At 31.9% G+C, this 25044-nt stretch overlaps 1 protein-coding gene across 3 annotated transcripts in view; it reads left to right on the forward strand.

Moving 5' to 3' along the window:
- Edc3 (Enhancer of mRNA-decapping protein 3) overlaps window positions 1-22097 on the forward strand; it is a 51385-nt gene extending 29288 nt beyond the window's left edge. For all 3 annotated transcript variants that reach the window (XM_035366103.2, XM_035366102.2, XM_085825256.1), the window contains exons 5-7: window positions 9561-9714; window positions 20479-20699; window positions 21371-22097. In XM_035366103.2, coding sequence (XP_035221994.1) covers window positions 9561-9714; window positions 20479-20699; window positions 21371-21699 — 704 coding nt within the window. In that variant the 3' untranslated portion in view covers window positions 21700-22097. The remainder of the gene's footprint in view (window positions 1-9560; window positions 9715-20478; window positions 20700-21370) is intronic.
- Window positions 22098-25044: the final 2947 nt, after the last annotated feature.

Here is a 25044-nt window from a genome sequence, read left to right on the forward strand (position 1 = left end):
CCAACACTTCCCCTCTTCCCACCAGACCTCAACCTCTGTGACTTTTGTCTATGAGGTTATCTCAAAAGCACTGTTTATGGTGATAATCTAAACAATTTGGCAGAAATGAAAAATGTGATACACTGATAACACTCTCCTAATATGCTATGTGTAACGTGTATACGAGCCAGTTTCCCTTAAAAAGTCCTTCACAAAGGCATCCCTCCCTTAAGGCAGATATCCCTCGAGTGCTTTGCCATAATCTAATAAACCAAACCAAAACCAAACCTGATATGCTAAGAGCTGCTGTTGAGAATGCAGTAACATGATTTAACTTGCTTTCGGAAAATGCTGGACGCTACATTCAACATTCTTTGTAACACGTTTCGGAAAATATTAAACACATTTTAAACAGATGTTTTCGTGTCTTATTTCATTTACCAATATTGTATACAGCACCCTTTTTCCCCTGGTGATGAGTTTTTGAACTCTTTTTTTTCCGCGGAAAATAAATTCCCATAACCTCCTTTACACGATTCCCAAGTTTGATAACATTTGGTCCGGTAGTTTTCCTTTTATGACCATTTCAAATTGAAACTTTAATTATAACCACCATGTAAATTAAACTTTAAAAGTTTGACAGTTTGGTTCAAGTCCCAGCTTTAAAAATATATATATAAATATAATCTTTTATATTAATCCTCTTAGAAAGAATGTTTTAAGAAGCTAATTTTTCTCTCGCATTATAGACTGTATAAAAAAACATGATCTTTAGTATGATTTAGATTGTTTCAGCCGATATAAGAATCGGGTTACTCGGTGGTACAGAAAATCTTTCATATTAATCCTCTTAGAAAGAATGTTTTAAGAAGCTAATTTTTCTCTCGCATTATAGACTGTATAAAAAAACATGATCTTTAGTATGATTTAGATTGTTTCAGCCGATATAAGAATCGGGTTACTCGGTGGTACAGAATAAACCCTGCTGGACTGTTTTATTTCTTTGTCATTTAGCAAAAATCTTTTAATTAAAATATTTATCCTTTGGACTTCGCTTTAAACTTTATTTATAGCTAAAATGACTAGAAAATGAAAAGCTGTCTTTAGCTGAAACACAATTCATATAATTGATATTTTAAAAAATTAACAAAATTGCAAAATGTATGGAAGTCTAGCAGTCGAAAAATCTTAATTTTCTTGTGTGAGCACTGAAAATAACTGTAGAAGGAAAGAAGAAAATTAGGGAGAAAAGTAAGCAAAAATTTGCAGGGAAATTTGGCTGTCAGACATACCAAGATGTTCAAAAAGTTCGACGCTTTCGAATATACTTTCAGGATACTTCAAAGAATTTAGGTGTTCAAAGAGAAAACACTTGGACGTGTACACCAGCAAATACCATCAATTGAGCTTGTGTTAACAAAAAAGACAAAACGATATCATTGCAGATTAAAGTGAAGAGTGACTGGTTTTAAACTATATGGTTGTGTAAATTACGTTATAGAACATCATATCGTATCATAAATGGTGAATCCCATGATTTTTTAGTCGAATTATTTGAAGATTCAGGAGTTTATCCAGTGATGTATGTGGATGTCACCTAAAGATGTTTTTTTTTCCCTTCCTGATGAAACAGCGGCCGAGCGGTAAAGTCGCTGAACACTCGGTAGTTCGGTCCGAGGTTCAAATCCCGCGAACGGGCTGGCTGCATGGGCATTTTCGTGGTTTTCCCCATGTGTAACGTGTATGCGAGCCAGTTTCCCTTAGAAAGTCCTCCACGAAGGCATCCCTCCCCTTAGGCAGATAGCCGTAGTGTGCTTTGTCATAATAAAATAAACCAAAACCTTTTGATGAAACCAGTCTTTCCTTTCATCTCATACCTTCAAAATGTTTAGCCTCTAAAGACTGATAAAGGCTCAGACGAAATACTTCGTGAAGAACTTTCTAAGGGAAACCAGCTGTCATATGCGGTACACATGAGAAAATCCACGAAAACGCCCATGCAACCAGCCCGTTTACCGGGGTTCGAACCCTGGAGTGAGCTACCAGTGTTCAGCAACTTTACTGCTCGGCCGTTTGTGGGCCTTTATGAAATGGAAGGCGATAACTTTATTTAAAATGATTGTCAGAAATACCAAAATGTTTCGAAAAGTTGGATACTTTTCAATATACTTTCAGAATGCTTAAAGAAAAAGAGAAGAAAAATAAATTTTTTCGTAAAATTTAGTATTCGTATTTTTTTAAATTTAACACTTTTCAATGTTATGATATTTGATTTTTGCGATTTCAAAAATAAAATATTTGACTAAAATATTAATAACATTTTAAGAAACCAAATGTAGGATAAAATTGTGTAAAGCAATGGACACAATGATAAAACTGTTTAAAGCAGTGTATGCAAGTCATCCTAAGTTAAAATATCGGTTATACATCTCTCTTATTTATATATATTTTTTCTGAACGGAATATTGAAAATACAGTAAAGCACAGTTTTACAAGGCGTGAAAACTGTGCTTTACTGCATTTTCTCTTTTAATATAGTATGCAGTTTTCAAACGCATCGTAGTCTGGGTTACAAAGTATTCTTCCGAAAGAAACGCAGTTCAAATAAATAAAATCAAATTCTGGAAAATTGATATTAATAAATATATTTAAAATGCTCAGTTCGAAGGAATAAATAGAAAATTTTAAAACAATTATCTGAAGAGACAATGCAACACAAACAATTAAAATAAAAGTATAAAAATTTAAAAATGACCTAAAATAATAACTATGACGAAAAATATATATAAAGAAAACTATTTGAAAATAAAAAATAAATAAACGCTGCACCTTTATTTACGCAGTTCGAATAGGTAAATAGAAATTTTTTAAACAGTTATTCGAAAAAAAAAAAAAAAAAGCGTGCAACTTAAACAATTAAAATGAAATTCGAAAAAGAAAAAATTACTTAAAATAATAATTTATAATTAAAAATATAATATAAAGAATATTATTTGGAAAAAAGGAACGATGGTGACTTCTTTTCCGCTCACAGGAAAGGAAACTAGGTTGCCATATATTAAGAAGTTCGCCAAGTGAACTATTCTTGGCGCAAACTGACAAAAAAGTGCAACATAAATTTGTGAATTTCTCCGTAAATTTCGCTCCAAATTTTACAAAATTTCATATTTAGGCGTAATTTGAGTCGTAGAATCGAAATATGTAAAAGAATTGGTATGTTATTTCAGAAAAAGTCCGATTTTGTGTCAAAATACCTATGTTAGAATAGTGCTATATATAAAACTAATATATATCCTAAGTCGCGCTTTCGAGACATGAAGAACGCAATTTGAATTTTGTCAATCGGCCCAGTAGATCGGGAGATATAGGACTGTCCCATTTTTCTTTTTTGAGCAGTGTACATTACATCTTCTACTCGAAATGAGAGAAGCGTGATTCACATACACGTGTTTTTGATTATATAAACAAAAGGGGAAATAAATGTTTCCGAATGGCGTGATTTATGACGTCTCTTTAAATCGCACTTTATTCGCACATGGTAGTTGTTTATTGTAAGTAGAGAAGTTTTATTTGCGCTAAAGTGTTGGGTATTTTGGTTTGCAGTTCAGTTTTTAGAAAATAATTAGATCTTGTTAGACGTGAGTTTTTCTGTTTTTACCATTGCAATGTCAAAGCATTGAAAATGTTTAACAGAGCATGAAATAGCAGAAATTATGCAAAATATTTCAGATATTGATTCTGAAATTCTGATATTGATTCTGAAAGATTAACTGAAAGACATTTTCGAAAACTTTGTTCAGAAGAGACTGATAAGAAAATGAGACGACAATGCTTCGTTTGTTCACATTACCGGAAAAATCCTCCAAGATGGCAAATGAGTTATTACGAGTGCAAGGAATGTAACGTAGGACTGTGTGTAGATCCCTGTTTTCAAATTTTTCGTACGGAAAGAGAATTTTAAGTAATATATTTAGTTTTCAGATGTATAATGTTAAAAGTCATAAAATGGTGAGTAATGGAAATAAAATGTGTAAAATATGCATTTAAACAAGAAATAAGATAATTAAAGTATATAGTATAAAAATATCTATAAAGCATAAGCCATTTAAATACTCTATAGAGCATTATTAAACAATGCGTTGATACTTCGGAAATGTCATGGATTTAGGTTTAGTAGCAAAAAAGCCCTCGGCCCTGGACAGACGCTCGTGTAAGACACTGCCGGCCTCCGCAATAAGCGCGCGTTTGCGCTACCCGGCTCGAAGGGGTTAATGACCGTACTGAATTTTACTAGTCTTTATTTAGCAGCAACTGTTTTTAATTACTTATCCTCATCACAAGCAGAGGAGTTACATTTTAACTATTAAACACATTTTGATGCCCTGTTTTAAGTGCTTTTGGAATTTATTTTTTAAAACTGTCGAGATATCTATCAGAAATTTGCTTGATGCTGAGCCCAATGAACAACTGTACCATTTTTGGAGAAGGTATTGGTTTTAATTTTACGACTTTGTAAAATGCAACCAGATGTTAGTCAGGTTTGACTTGGTAGATATAACAACGTGGTTTTCATATAAATCTTAAGTAAATTTTAACCCTTGATTTTACATGTTTTATTTGTATTTCATGATTATTAATGCTTAGGTTTTGAAAGGAAGTTTTTGTAGTTACAATTTTATAACAGTGATAATTTTACATTTATGTTTAATTTTATTTTATTTTTGCTACTTCTCAGAATATATTAATATGTGTATTATGTTTTTGCCTTTACTTTTAATTATTTTAAACTTCCTGACATGTGTCTTGCACAGCGTAACCTTTTTGATTTTGCTCATAAGAAAACTTATTTTCTCATTGATCATGAAAGTTTGTGGAAATCTGTCCAACCTTCTAATACAGTCTATAAATCTGGAGAAACATATTACTTTTTATTTAATTAGTTAATTAACAGGTACAAATTATGGGTGTAGCATATGAATAAACTTAAATAGGAATTAAAGCTTTGAGATATCTAACAGGTAAAGGTATTCTTTGATTATTTGCACCTTCATTGAAAAGTTATTATGCTAATGAGGGGAAGGCAAGAGCCATTTTCAAAATGGCACATTCAGAATCCAATCAAAAGTAATCAATCAACAAAATTTAAAAAATCAAGAAATTTTGATAATGAAATGCTTGCCTTTTTGAAGAAATCCTTAGCACTTTTTTCTCTTCATGACTTCTAATCGATTTTCACTTGAAAAAAAAAATCGGAGAATTGCACAAACTTGGCACCATATAACTTGGCCTTGCACAGTGGCTAAAACAGGCATGTGCTATATGTGTGTTGTTACATAATTAATTTTGCAACATACTGTTTTGCCTCATAAAAACTTTTTCATGACTTTTCAGGGGAGGTACATGTAATAAGAAAGTATCCCAAAAAAATTCATTAAAATTTGCATCGATCCTTCTGGTAACCTCAAATCTAAAATATTTAAAATAGTAACAAAATGGTCATCTTTGTGACACTTGACGCCACATAAATTTGCTTGAACAGGAGTGTAAGTGGTGTTGCACGACTGTGCAGTTTGATTTTTCCCAAACTCTAGAATATTTTGATATTTTAAGTATGTGTAGCAATATACACCTATCCCTCAATTTATATGGAAGATAGGTTCCACACAAAACTGTGTAAATCGAAATCTTGGATTTTGCTATGCAAAATGGTGTAAAATGAAAAATGCACTAAATGTGCATAATTTAGTTATTTATTTACTTTAAACAAAAGTAAGACATCTTAAAATAAATAAAAGTTATACTTCATTCATAAAATAACAAATATATGTAGATAATAGAAGTACATATTTAATTTATTTTACATTAGGAAAATATAAGATTATTCAAAAAAATTATTATAAGTTTAATCACTGTCAGCACTTTCATGAACTATTATTATTCATGAACTGATTCATATGAACTGTACTATTCATGAACTGATTCATATGATGTCACTTTCATCACTTGAGCTTTCTTGATAAGATTCTGCTTCAATGGTTGACGAATTAGGGAAGATCTCTGTAGTGAAAGACTCTGTAGCATAGACTTTGTAGTGAAATCCGTAGTTAACAATTGCATAGGTTTTTTTTTTTTTTTTTTTTCCCTAAATATTTGTAAACCTCCTCATATTGATTTAACTCTTTGAAACCCAGACTCTTGGCTAAGCTGTATCCTCAAATACCGAACCGCCCAAAATACTTTTCCAGTTTCACAGCAATTTCCTCCCCTCTCCATCCATTAACGCAGAAAATAGATGTGAAGATTTCAAATAACATCCTTTGTACTTTCTAACAAAGATTCCATTAGCTTTGACCCTGTTCTTTATAAAACTATTTTGAAGGTCAGACCAACAAGCGTTTCTCGCTTTGTTATGATCACGACTGAGATTTTGTTTATTTCCATTATTTTTATAGGAAAGAATAAATTGATTAAAAATAAATGTAATCCTTAAATTTTTAAACTGCACTTTTATTGCTGTTTAAAGCTTAAAAGCACACTGTACCACAAAAGAATCAACAACGAAATGTCACGATTAACCAAAGCCCACCAGCGGCCGAGCGGTAAAGTCGCTGAACACTGGTAGTTCGGTCCGAGGTTCGAATCCCGCGAACGGGCTGGCTACATGGGCGTTTTCGTGGTTTTCCCCATGTGTAACGTGTATACGAGCCAGTTTCCCTTAGAAAGTCCTCCACGAAGGCATCCCTCCTCTTAGGCAGATAGCCCTCGAAGCTTTGCCATAATCACACACACACACACACGATCAACCAAAAGATAAGAAACCTTTTAAGACAAGCTGTCTGCAGTAAACTGATACAATGCATTTGGGGAAATTGCACTTGCTGCATATTTATCAATATCTGCATGAGCTAAATCCTCAAAACCTTTTCCTAAAGTTTGGGCCAATTTAGTGATCTGAGAGTATTCTAATGGTAATATATCATTCCCATCTTTAGTAGCATCCGGCCATATTGCTTTCCAGCATGCATTGAGCGTTGATTGTTTAATCTGAGTATATGATAGTCCAACATGCTTAACACAATCTAAGATTGTAAATTTCTTCCAAGCATCCATAAGAATAAGAGATTCATCATTCTCCATTTGTTCTTAAATATACCTGAAGTTTTGTTTCATATACAGTGCTTAAAAGTCAAAATTATTTGATCTAACGACTGTAATAAGGAAGTTGTATTCTTTGTTAAAAAGACAACTTCTGCATTTTTTATGTTGTAAATCTGTAGGATGACCAGGTGCATTATCAATTAATAGAAAAGCCTTAAAAGACAATACCTTTTTACTTAAATAGTTTTTGACATCTGGGACAAACATGTTATGAAACCATTCATTGAAAGCTATAGCTTTCTTATTGACTCATGCTTTCTTATTGACCATCAAATAAACATGAATGTTATTTATGTTTATTCCTTTAAATGAGCATGGTGTTTTTGATTTGTTAATAACCAATGGCTTCATTACATAATCGCCTGAAGCGATTCAAAAGAAAAGAATTGTTATATGACTTTTCGCTGCCTTATGACCTCTATCTGATCTGCAAGCTTTAGCTTAAATAGCTACTTTCAGGCATTTTTTTCCAGAACAACCTGAATTCATCAGCATTAAAGATGTGATCAGAAGTGTATAGGAGTTGGCAGCAACGATTTCAGCAAATTTTGCTGGATATTCTTGTGTTGCATGCGAATCAACAGATGCACTTTCTCCTTTCAATCTTAGATTATGTAAAAAATGTCTTTGTTTAAAATCTCTCAAAGCAACCATACCTTTTTTTAATCTGATGAAGTCAACGACGGCTGATTCTTAAGTGCTTTATAAATCTTTAAAGCTATATCCGTAATAGCATTAGTATCAATTGGAATTCATTTTTGATTTCGGTCTTCCATCCATATCACTATTGCCTTTTCCATATTTCCCATTGTATTATCTCTTACATATGAAATTGTGCTCTTATTGCTGCAAGTTCCAGCTATTACACTTTTTCTAATAGTCTTCGTTTTTTCTAATTGTCCTTATTGTGGTTTCATTCATGAAGTAAAATTTAGCAAAATCTGTTATTCTTTCTCTATTAGGTAGATGGTCTAATATTTTAATTTTTGTTTCTAAAGAAATAACTTTTTTAATTTGATTTTTTTCAAATTGTTTGGCATTATAAAAACCTTAAAAAATTTACATAAATTATAAACATGACACAAGAAATATAAATGTTGAAAACTTACCAGTAAACATTTAAATATGTAGATAAAAATGATGTAAACTTTACTGCTAAAATACTGATACTGCACTAGTTCACAAGAATCAAATAGATTTACTGTTGTGAAATACAAATACATAGTGTTGTGAGATACTTTACAAGACTGGGAATCCCCATCCTTGTTGTTACCACCAAAGGAGTGAAGTTCAAAAATGACTTCAAATATATGTATTTGCATTTATGCAGCCAAATATACATTTTTATGAAGTTTTTGAAATTTTTAAACCATGTGAAACCGTAATCATGTAATACGAGTACTGTGTAAATCGAGGTATAGGTGTAATTAGTGAAACCATAATCTCATACTTTGAAAATACTCCACTGCTTGTTGTTACATGGAAAACACATCTCGAATTTATTCTTTTTAATGCAAGAGCAAAACAAAGTAGCAGTTTCTTATATCATTTGCAAAAAGTAAATCGACTTATTTAGGATCAGGATTACATAAAACCAAAGCAAAGACCTTATGATGCATTGTAATATCAGGCTTTTCCATTTTTGGTGCTAAATTGCTGTCTTGGTGTACTTTGTGTTTATGGAAAATGGTCATTGAAAAATACAGAGTACCCAAGTTCTATTCCTAAGGCCCTTTATTAGCAACCTGAGCTGTATGAGTTTATAACCACTCTTGTTTTATGTTTGTTCTCCCCAAATCCAAATTAAATGACTATCTGCATAGGGCTTTTAACATTCTTCCAATGTGTAGCATGAACATGAGTTGGATTTTTCCATAGAAAGTACTGAAGAAAATAGCCTTTAATTACTGTGTCATAAAAAAAATTTCATGTGTCTTTCACTTCAGAGTTTTCAATGTGGCATTTTGCATGTTTCACAGATCACAGCATCATATCATTTTTGTGGTTTCAGCAATACTTTTCCCTCCTGAAATGTGAAAAGAGGATGCTGCTTTACTTGCTGTCATGTTTTAGACTTTTTAAGAGATTATCTCTAGGACTGTGTCTAGAACTTGAGAACTCACCTGCAGCTATAAAATGTGCAAAATATTTCATTTTAAAACTGCATTTACTTGGTGCTATTTCTTGGTAATTTAGGACTTTCTTAATAATATAAATATTTTCAGTACTGTGTGATAATCTACTGAGGAAAAAAAAAATTAATGTATGTAAAAGCATAGCTCGCCATTAGATGCATTGTTGAAATAGACATAAACACATCTAACAAGTATTTCTCTCCAAAGTAACAAACGAGTTTGTGACTTTTCAGTAAGGGCAGATAATCAAATCTTCATGTTTTGCACTAAACCTAATTTTTGTTTCAGATTCTGGTTTAGTAGTGCCAAGTGTTACTGTACAGTTCAAAAAGCGGTTATATAAAAAAGCCGAGGAAGTTGGCCTAACATCAAATGTTAGGGTGGAAATGACTGGGAGAGCAGCCAGTGAAATGGTTTTACAGCTTCTTGGGGGAAATCATAGGTAAGTGATAATTTGTGTATAATAGATTAAAATATTTATTCTGAACTGTGAGGTGATGAAATCCATTAAATTGGTTTATCATTAACTTAGCTCAGCTCACAATAATTTTGGGTCATGAATGAACTATCTGAACTAAAAACATCTTGGATGATGAAGGGTGTCTTGAGTTACTAACACTAAAGTTGGCAACATCTGATTTTCAGAGATAGTTTGAGGTAACTTATGTAACTCTCAGGCAATATTTTCTATTGATTAACACTTATTAGCAAAGCCTGGCAGTACATGAAGACTAAGCTCTCTGAAAATTAGAACTTTTTTTTGTTATCAGCGTATTGTGTCTCCATGTAAAACCATGTTCTAGGAAGTTAACAATGAAGATGTGAAGAAGTTACTAGAGGATCATAAAAATGAAGCTCAACACAAAAGAACTGCTGTAGCTTCAGAAGCAACAAGAAAGGCTGATTTTGGATGAAATGTATTCAGAAGAAGCTAAAGAAAAAAAAAAAAATTATCCTGCATCTATAATCTGCTGAATTTGTAGGGCAAAATGTAAATTTTTCATATAAGGATTTCATCCTGATAAAGCAGTAGTAAGCTGCAGCATTCAGTTAACCCATTCACAATGGGCATCTCTGTTATCGAAGTGTTCTCTTGGGGCAGAGCATTAACCGGATGCGTCGTCCTGTGGGGAAGAGCAATTTGCGCTGCTAAGCCTAACTTTGGAAAAAATTCATATGAATGAAATCTATTATCCAATTTTTACAATTTTGGGTACATTATGAGAAGAACATTCAGGTAGTCGTCAGAATTAATTTTAAACCTTTATTATTATATTTTCCTTAAAAATTTTATAAAATACTCATTCTAGAATAATATAATTTTCCCCTCATCCCACTAATAAATATATATAGAAAAATATCCAAACAATCGCAGATTTTTTTTAACACAACACATAATTAAAATTAAAAAATATTAAAACTGTCTTTCATAAGAATTCAATGTGCAAACAACGAAAAGGAAGCACTATTTAAAAAAACAGACATATGATATTCTTTGAAACATGGGTGTATGCAAAGTCCAACGTTGCATATGTCACAGTAATAGAATATTTGCTGCTGTTTTCTTGTTTTTTTTTTTTTAACTGTTTGTGAGCAAACTATACATTGTCTGTGGCACATTTCCCCACTTTTATTTAGATTTAAAGTAGGGAAGTGTCTCCCTGAAAGTCTTAAAGGTGAAGGTGATCTCGCAATGAACCTTCTTTCGGCCCTATAATCTTCATCATTCTCAAAAATTTGTTCCACGACTTTTAAATTCCAGTTTATTTTAAATTCCAGAAATGGTGTTTTTAGTCCATATTTTTTGTTGTATAGAATTACCGTTCATGAGCGCAATGTCCATCACACCAAAAAACAGTTTTTTATACCACTTTAGAGATTTTCGGCATAGTGGATAATGAGTCAAGATTGAGTTTCCTAGGTCAATGCCTCTCATGTGTTTATTATAATCTAAAATACAAGAAGGTTTCAAAATATCCTCATAAGTTTTTCTATCCTTCTTCCCACATTTAGCCAAATCTGGTGCATGTATTGCTGTCAATACAAATATGTCTTTTTTTTTCCTCGTTGAACACAATCACATTCAGATTTTTGTACTGCATGGCATCTACCTCTCCCTCTTTCAAGTCTTTTGTTGGAAAATTCTTAGGCATATTTTTCCTGTTTTTTATAAAAGTTCCACACAGATTTGTCTTTATAGATTCTAAGTATTCTGCAAGTGATGGGGAATTAAAAAATCTATCTACATAACAATTATATCCTTTCTCAGATAACTCACTCATGAGTGTTTTTACCACTCGTTCTCTGTAAGAACCAGTGTCACTGCTCATAGTCTCTTTTCCACAGTAAATTAAGAAGTTCCACGCATATCCAGAACTCCTCACATAACTTGTAAATTTTTATTCCATAGCGAGATTTTTTGGAGGGCACGTATTGTCTAAATCCAAGTAGTCCTCTCCGTGCTAAAAGTGATTCATCTATACATATATTTTCATCTGGTGTATAGGTAGTTTTAAATTTATTTTGCAGAATTTCGATGAGGAATCCCTATTTTTCTAATTTTTTTGCATTAGTATCAGAAGTAAAATGTAAGAATTTCAAGATATTAAGAAACATCTCGCGAAATGATTGTATTGAAAAAAGGAGTAGCGAGCATCTCGTTGGTGCTAAAATACATTTTTACATTAGGCTTTTTAATTATTCCCATCAAAATAACCAGACCAAAAAACACTCATTTGCTGTGGAATCACATCTAAAAATATACCAATTTTGAAGAAGATGGCTTATCTCTAAGATGATTTTGTGCGAAACTGTTTGTTTCTTTTACAATTGAGTTAATCAGATCTTCATAAGAAAAAATTGTTAAAAAATCAATTTCTTTGACAGCATTTACAGTATTAACATTTGGATCTCGTATAAAATTAAAAGGTTTCAAATCTTGAAGTGTCCTAGTCCAAAATGGGTCCACTGAGGAACTGCCGTGAGATGCAGAAGGCACGTATGCTGTGATTTCTGTATCTGACACTATATCTGTTTTAGAATCGCTCTCACTTTCCACATAAATATCATCACTCTCATCGGAATCAGAAAAAGACTCATTTAGCATTTGTGTATATGCTTCTACGGTCAGATAGTGCTTTCGTTTAGCCATTTAAAAAGAAAAAAAAAGTTTTCCTAAGCGATACAAAATATTCATCTAATATGCCGGAAAAATCTAAGAGTAATAAAAATAAATGTCTCTAATGATAGAACATCTACCCCACTATATCGGAATAAAAAAAAGTAATACAAAAATAAAAAATAAAATAAGTAAATAAAAAGTATTCCAGAACATGGAGAAGGTGTTCATTTGTTTATATAAAATGATGCAGTTAAAGAGCCATTACATTACTCAATACCCATGAATTCACATTTGTGTATATTCTTATACAATCAGCAACTGCTTGCATTTGCCATTAAAAAAAAGTTTGTTTTAATGAAGAACACGTGCATTTGTTTATATCAAATGAGGCAGTGAAAGAGACATTACATTGCTCAACACCTACGAATCTCACTCTCATTCCGAAACAAAATACCAAAAATAAAAATTATTGCATAGAAATGACGGTAAACATACTTAACTTTCCATATATTTCACCATACAACTACATCTAGCGGCAACAAAAAAATACTAATTAAATGTTCTATCTAAAAAGTCACGCCCGGCCATACAGTGAATTAAATGGCAATTGGAATGTGACACACCCAGCCATGAGATAATGTCTGCTGCTGATGCACATATGACAGGCCATCATGAACTGGTTAATGTGCCAACCTCGCATAGAAACATTTTAAAACACAGCTAACAACAAATCACATTTGGCAAATTTGAGTGTAATGGAGGCCCAGTGAGTCTTAAGCAGAGTGGAGTGGCACATAAAAAAAAAAAAAAAAAAGAAAAAGAAAAATGATGCCACCTGAATATATTCCCGTGAAGTTTTTATGGAAGAGAATTTTGGATCCAAACAGTAACATCTTCATCTTCCCCTTATGCTTTGCCCACAGTATAGGTATAGTAAAATAAAATAGTTTTCTGATATTTAATCTGTTAAATATTGTATTTATCTTTTTTGTTTTATATTTAATGATTTCCATTGGTTTGGAATTTACTTGTGCTCAAAAGTGCTATTGTGAATTTCAAATAAGCAGTCATATGTGATCCAGAAATGAATGAATCCATATTTCATCAATTCATATGGGGAAATTTACTTTGGTTATTAACATTTTGGTTGACATGCCTTTTGGAACAAATTAAATTCATGAAACGAGGTTTCATTGTATATAGCTTTACTTATTTGGTCAAAAATAGTGTTTGTACCAGATATCAATTTATTAAGGTGAAACAGTCTTTCATCTTTCAATTAGATTTTTTTTTTTTTTTTTTAGATTTAATTCTGTGATGGAATTAAGACTGTTTTATTGACTGAATACTAATCTTTGCTTTTTTGGTGTAGTTTCAAAGTGATTTCCTGTTTTGAAATAAGTTATTAGGAAAAATGTCATTACATAAAACAATTTTAAAGTATTATTTGTGTATAGTCAGTGAGAAAAGGTGGCCTTGCTGAGAAACAGGAATTGACAAGTTTTGGCTTTTGTGAGAAACAGATGGTTATCAATAATTACAAGTAAGTCATTCAATGTTTATGATTGCCATGCACACATAGTTTGTTTCTTTTGCTAATGATAATTTTCATAGTTTTTCGTTGTTGAATTCTTAATAGGCATACTATTTTCAATCTTCTATCATTTAAAGATCAGCAAAACAAAACACACTAATATGGTTGTCCATCGCTTTTGAGTCCCACTGGCTGAATTTATGTTATGGGCATCCTATTGGCCATATTTGATGCATTATTAGTAGCATTTGCTGAACTATAATGACTGGAAAAAACAAATGAATAATTCTAGAATGAAATGAATAAATGAAAATAAATTGAAAAGAATTCCAGGTATTATGCTTCTACTGCTTGTTTATTTTAAATAAGTTGCTTACAAAATCATGACATAAAATAATAAATACAAATTTATATTAACTTCTGCATGTATATATTAAATCAGTTTTGCAGACATTGAATGGATGGCTTCTTATTTTGGTAACTGTCCGTTTCTCATTAAGGCTAAAACGTGCCATTTCCTGTTTTTTGCCAAAGTTCCCATAACACAGAAGTACCTGAAAAGGGTATTATAATGAATGATGACTATATTAAAAAAAAAGTTTAATACACTCTTATCACATTGTAACCTTTTGCACTGAGAACTGGAAGGAGGGGAGAAAAATTACCTGTCTTTTGATAAGGTTTACTGAATTTTAATATATGGTGTGTAATGTATGGTTTTATAGTATGTAAAACAAAACAAAACAAAAGTTCAATCAATAATCTTCAAATAAAATATAAAGTTCTCGATGCTTGATGATGTTTGATCCGATTACCTTAATTGAAACTATTTTAGATATTAATAACTTTATTTTTGCAACATAATCAGGGACAACTTTACACTCTTGATGATATATAACACATCTTAACTACATTCTAAATATTAACAAATTTTAAAACAATAATGACATCTCGGTGCCATCTACCAGCTGGAGTTTGCAACAATCTGAATACAAAATACATAAAATAAAATTCAAATTATTCATTAGGGAAATAAAAGGGAAGACAACATAAAAAATTTCTATCGTTGTTACAGGCATTCTGTAGAATACTTGATATTTTATAGATTGACATATGTCAAGGTATGAAGTACATATCCATACATATAATATATTCATTTCAGATTCTCTACATTTTCATGCATTGCTTTCTTTAATAAGAAAGGCATAAATTTTGTACAGCTTTTTTTCTTAAGGTATTTTGAATAACAGATTTTTAATGGCACTATTTCCTTTTCAAAATAACATTTGTATTTTTGAAGAATGCTCTTTTAAATAAGTCTTATCAAAACTTTTTTTCATACTTTGCCTAAATAGTATTTGTCATTTGAAAGAATCCTTGGGAAAGTATATAATAATTCTCATACTTCATATTCTGCCTAAAAACAGGCATTCTATAAAATGTCTGTGTATTCTATAGAATGCCAGCATTGTATACATTGCCGATAACATAGTAATTTAAGGTTAAAATTTTATCTACTTTTCATGTGATGAGATTTTGAAAAAATGAAGAAACCACGATTAAAAAGTCTAGTGTTGACAATTAAAGTTTTCAGAAATAAAATATTAAATAGAATGTTATTTCAATATATCCAATTGTGAATGATGATAAAATATATATTTTAGGTACAACTTTTCAAATCAAAATATGTATTAATACTAAAATACACTGCTCGCCATTAAAATTGCAACACCATGAAGGGATGCAAATACAAAAAAGATATTTATTGTACGTAAACAGTATGGCATTAAGATAAAATGAATGAATTTGTAAGCAGTTTGGGGGGTATACAGGGGTGCGAAATTATTAAAAACAGCTGCCACCCCCTACGGCTAAAACGGCCATTACCCGGTTAGGCATGGAGGTGAACAGAAACAAGCAACTCGTTCCATGCTGCTTCAAGTCTATGCCACTCTTCATCGACCTTAGTAGCTGGAGAGGGGTTGCAGGCCAATCTCTCAGAAACACAAGACCAGATGTTTTCAGTTGGTGACAGATCTGGAGAACGTGCAGGCCAGGGTAACAATCGAATACACTGTGTATTGTAGAATGTCAGAACACAACATGCAGTCTTGCATAAAGGTTCATGTTGGAAGATGGTGTTTGGCAGGCCTTCACGATAGGACACAACCACTGGATGGAAGATATCAGAAATGTACTGATCTGCATTCAAATTACTTTCGATCCTAACTAGAGATGTGCTTGTCATGTATCCAATGGCTGCCCAAACCATCACACCAGGTGCAGGACACCTATGCTGATGTCAATTGCAGGCAGGCGACATGAGGTCTCCTAGGAGCCTCCAGACGTGTATACGGCCATCAGAGTATTGCATGCTGAACCAGAACTCATCTGAAAAGACAGCATTATGCCACTTATGTATCCAGCATTGTTGTTTGGTGCACCAGAGTCACCATCTCTCCTTATGCTGCATTGTCAAGGGAAGTTGAAGTAATGGTTGCTGTGCTGATAGTCCATGGTGCTATAAACGTCGATGCACCATATGAGCAGATACTGGGTGTGCTGCAAACATGCGCATTTCCTGACTAATGGTCTGTGATGTGGCTGTACGTGTTGCGGGGCTGACCTCGCAATATGTCTGTGCTCTCGGGCATTAGTCATGGGAGGGTGTTCAGATACTGTATGCCATTCAGTATGACTCTCAGCAATCCTTTGATTCCATATTTGCATGACAGTGGTTGGATGTTGACCAGTCTGATGAGCCATATCACGGACCGATAATTGACACTCTCGATAAGCAATGATCCTGCCTCTATTGAGTTCCAACACTTGCTGATAAGCATTTCTTATTATTATTCAAAGCATAATGCAATATTCAGAACCAACTCCGATCTTACAAAGCGCTTTCTGAATGAGAAATCCAATACACAACTTTTCTTTTATGCAGTGCTTCAGATGACGTTTCTCCCTCCTGCATGGTCTAAATGCGCTGAAATATTAATCATTTGCATATCCCAACCTCTTCTCCCTTTCGTGTGATTTTTGACGTTTTTCACATCATTCCTTCCTGCTGTTGCAATTTTAATAACCAGCAGTGTAAATTTTACAGCAGATCAGTTTTCATACCTTTTCTTGTTTCTGTAATCTGACCTTCAGATTTTATTTACCAAACAGTACCAAGTATGCACAAGGGCTGCTAATGGAAGTTCTTTTGAAAAGAACAAGAAATAATAATAATTCGAAAGCTTAAAACCTCTTCATTCATTAATGAAAGGGAGTGACAAAATAATAGTAATCTTGAATGGAATTTTAGGCGTTTTTCACAGCTTGGCAAAATTGATGCAGTATTTTGACACACAGCTTGGCAGAAATGTCTTTCTAAGTTTTAAAGTTTCATTATGTGCCACCTTATTTCGTACTTGAAGTGTCATTAAATGTTTATTTTCATGTTACTTTCTTGTATGAATTAAAAGAAGTATTTTAATTGTGAAAAATTTCATGTATCAAATTTCGATGGAAATATCAATTTTGATTATATTTTGCATGACTCTGTACACATGAACAGAATAAAAGGCTTTTTATTACAAAATGGATTGTAAAGTAGATTCAGAATGCATTTTTGATGACATCTGTATGTATATATATATATATATATATATATATATATCAAGCAAGGTAGTAATTACAATTTTGAAAAACTAATTTTGGTCTAGAAAACATCTTGCGCAATATGCTTCAAAATAAGTAAAATATAAAAAAAAATGTAGTAAGCTCGCATAAAAGTTACCAAGAGCTGTTGCTCCAAAAAGTTCAACACGTTTTAAAAAATTAATACATATGAAAATCAAACCATTAAACATGTAAAACATTAAAAAAAAAAAAAAGAAAGAAAGAAAGAAAACAGAATCAGATAAAAAAGACACTTTGTCTAAATTTTAAAAAATTTTTGTAGCGAAAAAGTTTCAATTGTCTGTTTCGGCGAAACGCGTAATGGGGTTAGCTTGATTCGACGTTCAAATAAATGAAATTTCCCTTGAAAAGCCAGTTTGGAAGTCGAGTTGGGCTAATTTACCATTTTCCGCTTACCTTTTTATCTGATTCTGTTTTTTTTTTTTAATGTTTTACATGTTTAATGGTTTGATTTTCATATGTATTAATTTTTTAAAATGTGATGAACTTTTTGGAGCAACAGCTCTTGGTAACTTTTATGCGAGCTTACTACATTTATATATATATATATATATATATATATATATATATGTACCTCGCATAATTCAAAAGCGACTAGCCATAAAACATTGAAATTTTGTATATGGGACTGCTATAACTCCTAGTTGTATACCTCCCCTTTTTTATTGTAATCCTTTTTTTATCATAATCAGCAGTGCCAAAGGTGTGTGGATTTATATATAGCTGTTCTCTTATCCAGCTTAAGAGTCCTTTATTTTTGCAATCATTGGTCTTAGTCATATACTTCCAATCACAGAATTGTTTTAAATTATGAAAGCGTTCACATGTTTTGGCAGTATCAAATTTAAGAAAAAAAAAAAACGATTTTGGACAATAATGAAATCTAACTTTTAATGCAGTCTTCTGGTTCCTATATTTATATTTTGGAAAGTTTTATACTTGTTAAAAAAATAAAATTATAAAAGTTTGACTTCCATATGACAAAAATTGACTGGGATATTTAATTTCAAAATCTGCAGTTTTTGGATATCATTTTCAACTTGCCTTGAGGAATCTATTAACTAAGAATAAGTTGATGAAATAAGTTTAAATGAAGTACATGAAAAAAATGTGTATAATTTTGCAAAAGGAATTTCTTTGGCCATGCATAGAAAGTCGTGTCTGCATAAATCTTTTTTGTATTACATAACAATATTATTCTATATTTTTTCTAAGGTTCTGTTGTGTAGTAACCTTTTATAATTACCATTTGCTTTTATTTTTTCTAAATCCAGTTGCTTTTGAGATCAGGTTGAAAATAAGGCAGTGATTTTTTGCTGAAAAAAATGAAATTGAGAAATCCCTGGCCATTATTTAATAGATTCTCTTTGTAGGCAAATAAGCAATGAAGAGACATTATGCATCACATAAAGTTGATAGTAAAATGTAAACAATATCAATACCATACCAATAAGTGTGAGTATGTTAGTCATAAAACTTTATTGCAATAAAGCAGCTTTAGGTACTTTCTTTCTCCCTCCCCCCACAAGAATTTCAGGAATTTTGTGAGTGAAAAGTCATGTGTATTATTGCACAACTTCAGTCGATGTTTTCAATGGAATATCTGTTACCAATCGCTATTTATTTACTACCCATTTTCCAACAAATGCTAAGATATGAAATTTCTGAATACATTATTATAAAATTTTTAGCTTTTTATATGTTTGATTCAGAAAATTTCAGTGAACATTTAACTACTTAACTAAAATGCGAAGCTGTGAGGTATTAAATAAAACTATAAATATACAGGATGTTCTGTAAATGTTGCGTCAAATTTCTGGGGGAGGTAGGGCACATTATAAGGATTAAGAATTGCACAGGAACCCCTATGCAGTTCTTTATGAAACCAGAAACATCATTGTACGCCACCAGGGGATGTTGTACAGGAGAGTGCTAGTGACAAGTGAGGATTGTCTCATTCGAACGGTAGGCACCATACTAAGAGCATGGAGCATTATACAATATGGAGAGCTTGTGAACATGTGGTTCCAACATGATGGGGTACCTGCTCATTTTGGACTGGATGTTCGTAGCCATTTGAACAGATCATTCCCTTATCAATGGATAGGGTGTAGTGGACTGGTTTTCTGGCCTTCACGCTCAGCTTATTTATTGAGCCTTGATTTCTTTTTGAGGGGTGCCATCAAAAGTGTCGTGTATCACGATCCTATTGTGTCTGAAATGGATCTCTCAGAAAGATGCGCACTGCTGCTACAATCAAAGAAACTCCCATTGTGGTTGAATATGTGCAGCAGTCAATGGTCTGTCAGTGTCAGGCATGTTTGGTGTCTGATAGTGAAAACTTCGAGCATATGTTGTATCATTCAAGCTGCCGTACACCATTTGTATTCATGTCTAATAAATGTTTTAAATTAATAAATCTCTTGTTTCCTTTCCCACCTTCTAACTCAGCTACCACTTACCCCTGACATTTCTGGGCATGGGTTCCTATGCAATTCTTAATCCTTATGATGTACCCTACCTCCCTCAGAAGTTTGTGGCAACATTTACGGGATACCCTGTATAAATGACATATATATCATATTATAGATGAAGCCAATAAATGTGCAGCACTTTTAAAGTGCATTAATATTGGTAAAATTCAAAATCTAGGAAAATGTTTCACCAACCTAGAATTTATTGCTAATGTTAAAACATTCAGCTTAGGATATTATTTTATTTTTAGACATGGTATCATTAAATCGAACAGGAAATTTAATTTTAAAATTGTATGTTACAAATTAATTTTAATATATATATCCAATCAAAGTATATTTTAAAATCAGATTACTGGTTGGTTAATATTTTTATCTCTTAAATAGGTTAAATCCCCAAAATAGTCATCAAAAGCCCACTGTGGTTGTATTGTGTGGACCTCATCTTCAGGGTACTCAGGGTGTGAACTGTGGACGTCATCTTGCCAATCATTGTGTTAATGTAACGGTCCTAAAACCTGCAATCGTTGTAGATGTACCATCTAATTTCTTGAATGAATTGAAGCTTTTTAATTTAAGTGGTGGAAAAACAGTATCTGAATTTTCTGGTATGTTTTTTCTTCCTGCATTATTCTAATAAATCAATGTATAAGATAAAACTGATTTTAAAACTCATTCCCATATTTGACTTTCTGCTGATTCTTTATCCTTTTAATTACTTTTTGTCACTCCATATCATATAGTCATTAAAGGTAAATTGTGTAAAGTTTTCATGAAATTGTTGAAAGTATATGTTCGAAAATGTCTTATATTTAATGTTATGCAGGTAACTTATTTTTACAGGTGGACTTTACAGGTTATATCACTAATATTTACAGGTGGAGATATTTATGGGTACTGGAAAAAATGTTTAGGATGATTTATTATTATACTCGTATTTAGTTCACTGGGGGGGTGCTGAATTTTTAAACAACTTGAAATATTTTTATTTTTGTGGTTAATACTCCTGTCATTAGTTTATTTTTAGTAATTTTGAAGATTTCCTTTAGTGAATTTTTACACTATTTATTAATTTACATCAGTCTTGAAGTTTAGGCTTCAGCTGTAAATCAAAAGTTATTTTTTTACGTTCTTTTAAAGGAATGTGATTTTTATAGGATGCATTTTTTTTCTCTCTAATGTATATGACTTATTTTTGCTATATTTATTTTTTCTGCATATAAATTTTTCACAATTTAATATTCATAAGAAGCTAAATAGGTTATTTTTGTCTTTTTAGGTTTGCCTTCAACTGTTGATATTATTATTGAAGCAGTGGATTCATATGAAGATATAAAATGTTGTAAAATCTGGATGCAAGAAGTACAGGAATGGGCAAAACATTCCAAAGCTCCAATTCTTTGTCTTGATCCTCCTCCTGATTATAATTCCATAGAGCAAAAGTTTATATTAGCTCCAGCATTACCATTTGCATTCAAAAATGAAAAATGCAGTGTTCATATTTGTGATATAGGACTTCCTAAAGGAATATTTTCCAGTTTGGATTGTGTATATTCCTCGCCATTTGGATCAAAATTTATAATCCCATTATATGCAAGACAAGATTAAATAATGCATACAACAGTGCACTACTTCATATTTGCTGTATGTATCCCAATAAGATTTGTATCTTCCCAACTTTCAAGCTGAATGTAATTTTATTTTAAATGATAATGCTTAAAACATTCTTTGAATTCCATTGTTCAATTTTTATAACATCCTATAATATACCAGTTTCTTTTTATTGTAATTCTGCTCCAAAATCTACTTTCTTGTGCCTTAATATTTTATTTTTCAGTTGTATATTACTTCATTTGTTGTAAATATTGTTTTAAATAAGGTTGTCAAAAGAAACCTTGGGCCAATATCAGCTAGCATCTGATGTATTTCCATGCAAGGTTTCATCCTGAAACAAATTATAAATAAAAAAATATGAATGTGAATAAAATTTTTATGAAAAAGTATAACTGCAAAACTCGCATTACTTCTTTGATGATTTACTCAGTCATGACAGATATATTTAAGATTTTATAATGCATTTTAATTTTGAATTTATGTGTAAATGTGTAGATTAATTCAGAAAGAATCATTCAAATTTGCACTTTTATGTAAGTAAGTCTGAGTTTAAATGACTAGTATCGTAAGTAACATATAATAACATCGTAAGTAACATGCAAGGTGGTGCATGTCTTGAAAACTATAAGAAAGTTAGTTATAAATTTCTTGACATTTTCAGTTCAAAATTCTAAACTAAGAAAAAAGATTTCACTTACCTTTTTTCTTCCAAAGATTCTAATCCGAGCCAAGCTTCCCTAGACAAAGTTTCAGCTAATTGTGCTTGAAATATATATTACAAGGAAACACTTTTATTTCAAATAATTGTTGTATTGTGAACACAAAAATTGTAGTTATAAAACATTGCATATTTACACAAAATTGATCAAAAAACATTTCACACTGCATTGACTATTTTTTTATATATATTTTTCTTTTGAGGTCATTTTCAACTGCATATTGTATTTACCTGTTTGATTTACATGCTGCAATGTGTTGCAGTTTTGCATCCATGGATACCTAGGAATCTAGCCAGTGTAATTGCATATTGCAGTAATAGATGCCTTCAGTTAAACATATTGTGCTATTACAGACTCTCATCTGGTACTGTGAAAGAATAATGATTGCCAGAATTATGAGAAAGCCTCTTGGTGGATACAACTTGGTTCGGAAAGAATGGCATGAAATAAGCATAAGAATTACTGTAGTCCTATAGACATTTCTAAATCATTTGAATTTTTACTTTGGTTATGTGAATTGGCCATCCTCCAAAATGTGATGGATAGAATCTTTGGACATTATTTGTGGATGACTGACAACTGAAGACCGCTATCATCCATGAAGTACATGCTATTCGACATGATGAGATAAGACACATCATGGAAATCTTCTTGCATCACTCTGTACAGTGCATCCCAACATAAGAAAGGCATTAATTTCAAGGTTCATGAATGTCTGTGTTGTCCATATTGTATTCTGCATTAAATACTTGTCTATGTACAGTTATCTCACAATTACATGAAGTTCCTACAAATACTTATCTTTCCATTGTTATTTATATTTGCTAGGTACAGTGTGCACTATCCTGTATAAATTCAAAGGTAAAAAAGTGGCTTAAAAATTTATTTTTATTTACAAATGCTTGATTGGACTTCCTTTAGTTATATTTTTTCAGGATGATATGAAATTTCTGCCGAAAAAAGTGTCAGTAGTTACGATTTATTAAATTTTCTTCTAGCAAATACAGTGAAAAGTCGTTAATTCGGACACGCATAATCTGGAATGATCTATAATCCGGACCTCAAAGCTACAAACTTTCTGTGCATGCGTCTCGTTGACGCATGCGCATAGGCATTTACGCGTGCGCGTAAGACCTTTATGGCTGTGAATATGCGTGTGCGCATACGCATAATACGTTTAATGTATAAAGGACGGTATAAGCTAAGCTAAAATTATCTAATTCAGTTAATGTTGCAGATTGCGTTGTTCCTTAATCTTCAAATTGGATCCGGCTTATTATTTTTTGTAGACTGTTAGAGCAATTTTATAAAAGTAAGCTTGAACTTTCGATTATGTCAAATAGAATTTCCGATATATATTTAGTAATATGTAAAGGATCTACAAAACGAAAGTATGTTTTGAAATCCGAAATCTGTTTATCAATTTCACGCTGCTTTGCGGCAGGGGGGGGAGAAACGCCATAGCGCGCAATGAATTGGAAGTTGATCTGTCAGCACTATCCTTATCTTCAGGGCAGATGTTTTTATTTTATTTGGCTTATAATTTTTTACTAAATGTAGTATTTCATCTCGATGTACTCCGTCTTTGATATGATTTAAATCAAGTTCCTCGCCATTATAATTTGCTTCCGATAGTGAAGAAAGTGAGAGAGAGGTTATTGAAAACGAAAACATTTCGATTGACAAATTAATGGGTATTCTCAACACAGCAATTATAGGTTTTGAACAGCGGAACTTCGTAACTAAACAAGAAATTATGTCTGTTTAATAGAATTAAAGAGAAAGTATTTTCACATGAAATGAAGCAACTTAAATAACTTACATTGAAAGAAATGTTTAATAAAGTAAACAAATAAATATTAAGCTTTTTCTTTTTGTAAATTTTGATACCCTTTAGATCATAATTGTTCTTTATTTCATAAATTACGGTTCGTATTTTTAATTTTGTAATTTCTGCATGCCATCTTACCAGATTTAAACTGATGATCTATAATCCGGAAAAATCGATAATCCGGAATCGCCGAAGTCCCGACGAGTCCGGATTAACGACTTTTGACTGTAATAGTTTTTAAATTTGTGAAGGCTTAGGAGTACAAATACCAGAATTTTTATATTTTTCGAAAGGAAGAAGCTGCAAGGGTTAACTGGTAACTTAAGAGGTGAGCTGTTTAAAGCCAAATCTACTTTGCATCCAATTCATATTTTGCAAATTACAATATGCCACAATTGCTCTGCTGATTAGGTGCCATTTTCACTTCTTCTCTAACAGAACTTCTTAAATCACAAACTGGTATACTATGTTGCTCATATGCTAAAACTCGGACTTTCTTTTTTACATTGATGTGTTACTTATCAATCAGTTTTGTTAATTTTTAATATTATTATCGAAATTATGTATATTAGACACGATAGCTAATTGAAAAGTTTTGGAACTGCTTCTGTTTCACTTTTTCTGACATTAAAGATGACAAACGTGGAATGTTTTGTGAAGGCTGTGCATCGATTTGTTTGAACTTTCAGTTGAATGGTTGTGATTTAGTCAGAGTGAGACTAAACTAATATATTTGGTTGAATAACTAATATATTTTGTTGGGATATGAAAAGATAATGTGTCAATGAC

Source organism: Stegodyphus dumicola, chromosome 10, assembly GCF_044657685.1.
Source record: "Stegodyphus dumicola isolate Sdum_Otavi_A_Nest chromosome 10, ASM4465768v1".
Taxonomy (NCBI): domain Eukaryota; kingdom Metazoa; phylum Arthropoda; class Arachnida; order Araneae; family Eresidae; genus Stegodyphus; species Stegodyphus dumicola.